The sequence below is a fragment of the Muscardinus avellanarius genome (genome assembly GCF_963383645.1).
Source record: "Muscardinus avellanarius genome assembly, chromosome: 9".
In the NCBI taxonomy this organism is placed as follows: Eukaryota; Metazoa; Chordata; class Mammalia; order Rodentia; family Gliridae; genus Muscardinus; species Muscardinus avellanarius.
Window position 1 is genome coordinate 11,439,149 of NC_137795.1, and position 6,880 is coordinate 11,446,028.

Here is a 6,880-nt window from a genome sequence, read left to right on the forward strand (position 1 = left end):
AATCTGGGTACTTGGGAGGCTGAGACAGGAGATCACAGATTCAAAGCCAGCCTCAGCAACTTAGCAAGGCTCTCAGCAACCTAGCAAGACCCTGTTTCCAAATAAAAAATTTTAAAAATTGGACTGGAGGTGTAGCTGGAAGGAAGACTGCCTTTGGGTTCAATATCCAATACTACAAAGAAAAAATTAAATAACCTCCAAAAAAGAAAAAAAAGGCAGAAAGATTTGTAATTTTTTAAAAAATGAAGTTTTGAGTAGCAGCTATAATGAACTAGCTGTGTGTTCCTGCCACATCTTTCAAGCTTTCTGAACTGGAACGTAAAATCCAACTTTATTTCACAAAGATACTATGAAGACCAAGCAGCCATACATCATTAAACTGCCCCTAAGATCCTGCTAAAGAACCGCCTCCAGCCAGTCTCCTATCGCTCAGATGGCACCTGGACCTCTGATAAGGCTGAGAAATAGCCTTCAGTTCCAAAATTGAACCCAATGGAGTCCCATCTCCACCCCTCCTCTGACCATCACTGCCTGGGGAGTTACCAAGACATTCTAAGCTTTGCCAGGCACAGGACGCATGCGCATTCGGGAGGCTGCGCCAGGAGGATCGCAGGTTCGCGGACAACATCAGTTAGTGAGACCCTTTGAAATTCAGTGAGACCCTGTTTCAAAATAAAGACTAAAAAATAGGGCTGGGAGTGTCACTTGGAGGTACAATGCCCCTGGGTTCCATCCCCAGTACCACAAAAAATAGAAAAGAAAAGAAGACATTCTAAGCTTTGTTTTCTTCCCCAGGCACTGAGGAAAGTAACACCCGATCCTCTGGGGGCCTCGGCATGACTTCAGATGGTAACACGGAGCACTTTACAGGTGGCAGAGAACCATGGGAGGTATCAACAGCATTTCTATTTTCTCAAGTTCAACGCGTGGCTAAAGACTTTCAATCTCAACAAAAATCCCGCCCCTCCCACAAAATCTCATTTTCTCAACTATCATTTCTATTTCTTTCCTTCCAACGGGCTCTATCTATAAGTGGTCTGAAAGAGTTCTCTATTACCTTCTGTGTTTTATTTTCTTAACTCTTAAGTGTCACCAGGATTTGTGGCAGCTGAGAGTTGTAAAATATGTTCGATAAGTGCTTGTGTACCCAGTCAACTTCAATCAATAACTATTATTGTTTCAAACATACAAAAAAACTTTAACTGGAGCCAAGCATGGTGGCTCACGCTTGTAATACCAGCATTTTGGAGCCTGAGACAGGAGGATCGCGGTTCGCAGACAGCCTCGGCTATTTTGCAAGGCCTTTGCAACTCAGTGAGACCCTGTTTCAAAACAAAGAATAAAAAAATCAGGCTGAGGTTGTAGCTCGGAGATAGAATGCCCCTGGGTTCCATCCCCAGTATCGCAAAAAAAAAAAAATCTTTAACCTGGAATATAAATTTTATAATGATTGTCTTAAACCTGGGAAGTCCTACTTTAACAGGAAGCCACACCCACGACCAACACAAGGCTTGTCATCCCTGCCACCTCTAGGGTCTGGTAGTTCTAGGGTCGGCAGGCTTCTGCTGCTGTGAATGTCCTGTGAATGTCCTTCTTCTCGTCCCGCCTGCAGGACTTTCGCCCTACCACGCTGCCCGGCGGGGGTATAACCACCCTGCGGGCGCTGGGCCGACCCGCAACAGCTGATCCCGGGCGTCCCACACCGAGCGGATCGCGGGAGCCGCCTGACATCTGATCCCCTCCTCGAGTTACCCACGGCCATCGCTCGGGGTTACCGCGGCGCCCGAAGAGAAGGGCTGCGGGGCGGTGCTGGAGCCCGCGCTGGCCCCGCTGGAGCGAGGCGGGGTGGCGACGGGCCGCGGGCCGCACGCTCGGGGCTCACCTGCAGCACCAGGGCCTGTGCGGCCCCGGGCGGGAAGCCCATGCGGTCGGAGGGGTGGCGCAGCAGGCGGTAGAAGTCGGTCTTGCGGTAGAGGAAACCGAAGAGCACACGCAGGAAGTCCTGCACGTTGCCCACGTGCTGCAAGATGCCCAGCAGGGCCTGATCGTACAGCTCGGCAGCCCCGGGCTCCATGTCTCCGCCACCCTAGGGATTCTCCACCGTGAGCGCCGTCTCGGACCCGCCGATGAGCCACTTCCGGCGTGCGCTCTTAACGGCTTCCCGGGACAGCAAGACCGCGGAACTTCCGGTCCGCGCCGGCGCCGCCCCGAGGGCCCAGCTGCTCGGCTCAGCTCCGCTGCCTCGCCGGGCCTTGCCCGCTGGCGGCTCTCAGAGATAAAAGAGCCCGGCTCGGGTCTCAACGTGGCTCCTAGGCGCAAGAAGAACACTGGTTGCTATGCAAAGGCCGGCAGGTGGCCATATTTGAAGCGGGCAGAAGAGTTGCAGTGAGGGCAGAATCACGTGATCTCTCGGGTTTATCACGTGGTCTAGTGTTGAATTCCCGCTCGGGTGTCAGGAACCGTCGGATGAAGCTGAGTACACCCTGAGCGTTTTGTTAGTGGCCCAAGGAAGGGAATATTCGTGTTTGTGAGTTGTATGGATTTCTGCTTAATACAGGATTAGTGAATGAACTCAAGGCATTGCTTCAGAAGAAATTCAAGGACACTTAAATAAAAGGACAAGAAAAAAAACGTTGAACCGGTGCGGTGATACATGCCTGTAATTACAGTACTTGGGAGGCTGAGACAGGAGGATCACAGGTTCAAAGCCAGACTCAGCAACTTAGCAAGATCCTATTTCAAAAAATAAAATAAAATAGCCGGGCGTGGTGGCACACGCTTGTAACCCCAGTACTTGGGAGGCTGAGACAGGAGGATCGCATGTTCGCAGCCAACCTCAGCTACTTAGTGAGGTCCTCCGCAACTTAGTGAGACCTTGCTTCAAAATAAAGAATAAATAAATAGGGCTGAGGGTGTAAACTCGGAAACAGAATGCCCCTGGGTTCATTCCCCAGTACCGCAAAAAAAAGAAAAAAAAAAAAAGGGCTGAGAGTGTAACTCTGAGGTAGAATGCCCCTGGGGTTAATCCTCACTGCCCCCCAAAAAAGTTGTTGAAGACTTAAAAGGACTTTTGTTTACAATACTGGAAATTAAGCCAGAAAATTGTCAGGCATGATGGCACACATCTGTAATCCCAGCACGTGGGAGACTGAGACAGGAAGAGCGCAGGTTCAAAGACAGCCGCAGCAAGTTGTGATATTCTCATCAACCTAGCGAACCCTGTTGCAAAATAATAAAATAGGGCTGGGAGTGTTACTCTAGGTAAAATGCTCCTTTGTTCATTGAACAAAAAAATAGAAAATAGAAAATTTAGAAATATCTATTGTTGCAGGGGATAGGTTGGGGGGAAAGGTGCGTGGTGTGTGTGTGGAAAAGTAACCCCCCACCACCACCCAGACAGACAAACAGAAAAACCGTGGATTCTTGTCCTAAGCTAAGAATAAGTATTCATCGCTTGGACAGCTGCTGAAGATTTAAAGAAGTTTATTAAAAAGATAGAAATATAGAGATAGTTACAGCCCTGTGCCGGAGCAGACACAGGGGGGCAATTCGAATGAAAATGCCAATGAACTCCAGTTTACTGAGTTTTTATCCCGTCTAAGTCCAGCAGGTCCCTCTGATTTTTGGAGATCATGTTGCACCTTATCTCCAACCCCGGCCAGCCGAATTTATGGCCTAAAGGGGGAGACATCTCTGTCTCCAAACACAGGCCCAGATTTATGGCCTGAGGGGGAGGCATCTCTGTCTCCAGACACAGGCTTTTACCTTTCGTCTTCTCCCCCAAAATGTGTTAAATTGTTCTTAGGAATGCAAGGACATGTTAGCTAACCCTGGCTTTCTTAGTAAAGAAGACATATTTCAAGATTGGACATCTTTCCCAGTATTGATGCATTAATACATTTTAAACCCTCTTCCCAATACCAGTACATCTATTCCATTTTTAAACTGACTGTTGTGGCCCATGCTTGTAATCCCAGTACTTGGGAGGCTGAGACAGGAGGATCTTTTGTGGGGGGAGTAATGTTTTTCAAAACAAAATTTGGTGAGAAGAGTTTAGCTTTACATTTTTGCAAATCTCGTTAATGCCTAGCTTTAGATAGATAATGCATGTACATATTTATAATAATCCTACAAAGTTGAACAAATGTTCAGAGAAGAAGAGTGACATGTTATAAACATTCCATAACTATAAAAGTTTCAGCTGAGTGTGGTGGCACATCCTTGTAATCCCAGCATTTGGAAGGCTGAGACAGGAGGATAGGAATTAGCAGACAGCCTCAGCTACTACCTAGTGAGGCCCTTTGCAACGCAGTGAGACACTGTTTCAAAAAAATAAAAGAATAAAAATAGGAGCTGGGGATGTAGCTTGGTAATGCCCCTGGGTTCCATCCACAGGACCGCAAAAAAAAAAAAAAAAAAAAAAAAAAAAAAGAATAAAAGTTTAAATTGGCCAAGAAGATATAGCAATCCTAAATTCATATTCACCTATAGATTTGTTTATTTTAGCCAGAATTTCTGTTTTCAGTGGGATAGTTGGCCACTTAATCCATCCATCACTCCTCTTTTGATAATCTTGATTTTTAATTTTTAACTGTTAAACGTATTATAATCTTCCCCCAGCTCATCATGTATCTTTCAGCTGCTGCTGCTGCTGCTGCTGCTGCTGCTTCCTCCTCCTCCTCCTCCTCTTCTTCATCGCCTTCTTCTTCTTCTTCTTCTTTTTCTTCCGGTACTGGGGATGGAACCCAAGGGATTCTATCTCTGGGCTACACTCCCAGACCTATGTTTAATTCTGTGTGTGTGTGTGTGTGTGTTACTGGGAGTGGAATCCAGGGGCTTTCTACCTCCAGGCTATACTCTCAGACCTATTTTATACTTTATTTGGAAACAGGGTCTCACTAGATTGCTGAGAGCCTCACTAAGTAACTGAGGCTGGCTCCAAACCTGTGTGATCCTCCTGATTCAGCCTCCCACACGCTGGGATCACAAGCGTGCGCCACCACGCCCGCCAGTCTTTTTTTTTTTTTTTTTTTTTTTTGGTGGTACTGGGGATGGAACCCTTCTACCTCCGGGCTACACTCCCAGACCTATTTTATATTTAATTTGGAAACAGGGTCTCTTAAGCCAATTGAGGCTGGCTTCGAACCTGCGCGATCCTCCTGTCTCCGCCTCCCAAGCACGGGAATTACAAGCGTGCACCACCACGCCCAGCTTATTTTTTTATTCTTTATTTTGAAACAGGGTCTCACTGAGTTGCAGAGGGCCTCACTAAGTAGTGGAGGCTGTCCGTGAACCACAATCCTCCGGTCTCAGCCTCCCAAATGCTGGGATTACAAGCATATACCACCATGCCTGGCTCTATTTTTTATTATTTTTAAATAGGGTTTCTCGTCAGGCGTGGTGGCACACACTTGTAATCCCATGGCTTGGGAGGCAGAGACAGGAGGATCACACAGGTTCAAAGCCAGCCTCAGTAACTTAGTGAGGCCCTTTGCAACTCAGTGAGACCCTGTTTCAAAATAAAGAATAAAAAATAGGGTTGGGGTGTCATCCTGAGATAGAATACCCCTGAGTTATATCCCCAGTACTAACCACAAAAATATAAAAAATAAGCTAGGCATAGTGGCACACGCTTGTAATCACAGTACTTGGCAGGCTGATAGAGGAGGATTGCAAATAAAGTATAAAATAGGATTGGGTGTATAACCCAGAGGTAGAAAAGCCTTGGGTTCTATTCCCAGTAACACACACACAAACACAAACACACACCATACATATATATATATATATATATATATATATATATATATATATATATATATATGTTTGGTAGTATAGATTGGAGGCAGAATGATCCTGGGTTCAATCTCCTATACAAAAAAAAAAGGGGAGAGCGGAATAGAACAAAACACAAACTAATATTGCACAAATCACTTCCCTGTATGTATATTATTTGTGTCATTTGTATAAATTATCTTGAACCCTGAGGCAGCCAGAATATGACATGTGACTTAAAACTCCATTTCTGCTCAGCAGCATTGAAGAAGGCACTGTCTTCTCCACTGCAACTGGGAGACTCAGACTGGGCAGTTGGAGGCCAATGGGCCTGAGGCTGAGGCAGAAGGACCCGATGACCCCAAACTCCCAGCCTTCAGACATGCGGTGGCCTCAGTGCAGACGCATTAGTAGTCGCTAAAACTAGGGTCCACGCCACACACCGTTTTCAAGGTGGGATCACCCCATGATCAGAGCCTCGGTAAGAAACTCCTCTCTAGGCTTCTCATACCAGGAAGAGCCCTGCACGGCAGATCTGCAGGGACGCCTCGCCTCTCCCTGGTCTCTCAGGCATCAAAGTGGGGACGCTGGTGTTAAAAATCTACTGATACAAGCCAGAAGTGCTGGCGCACTTATAATCTCAGCATTTGAGAGGCTGACACAGGAGGATCGCCATTCGAGGACAGCCTCAGCTACCTAGGCCCTTTGCAACTCAGACCCCGTTTCAAAATAGAGCAAAGGAGCCCTCTGTTCAGATCAGGCAGCCTAGACTGGGCTCTGGCTCCATCAGAACTCCTGCCCACTCTTAAGCAAAGAGCTGCTGGCCACATCAGCCGCTGAAGCCGAATTCTCAAAACCATAGTTGACAATGCCCCTGGGTTTTCTACCCCAAAGGTAGAATGTTCCTGGGTTCCATCCCTAGTACCGTAAAAATAAAAAAATAAAATAAGAAAGATTTACTGAAATAGAATGAAGATTTTTTAATTTATTTTTTATTTTATTTTATTTGGTACCAGGGATTGAACCCAGAGGCATTCTACCTTTGAGATACATCCTCAGTCCTATTTTATTTTGAAACAGGGCCTCACTAAGTTGCTGAGGCTGG

General features: G+C 46.5%; 1 protein-coding gene across 2 annotated transcripts in view; it reads right to left on the reverse strand.

The window, feature by feature from the left end:
- Positions 1-2,202, reverse strand: part of NUDCD3 (NudC domain containing 3) — a gene marked incomplete at both ends in the record, with an annotated part of 99,928 nt that extends 97,726 nt beyond the window's left edge. The window contains one exon of one of the 2 annotated variants that reach the window (XM_080701534.1): positions 1,883-2,202. In XM_080701534.1, coding sequence (XP_080557660.1) covers positions 1,883-2,074 — 192 coding nt within the window. The remainder of the gene's footprint in view (positions 1-1,882) is intronic. The other variant, XM_080701533.1, reaches the window with a different exon arrangement.
- Between the last annotated feature and the right edge of the window lie 4,678 nt (positions 2,203-6,880).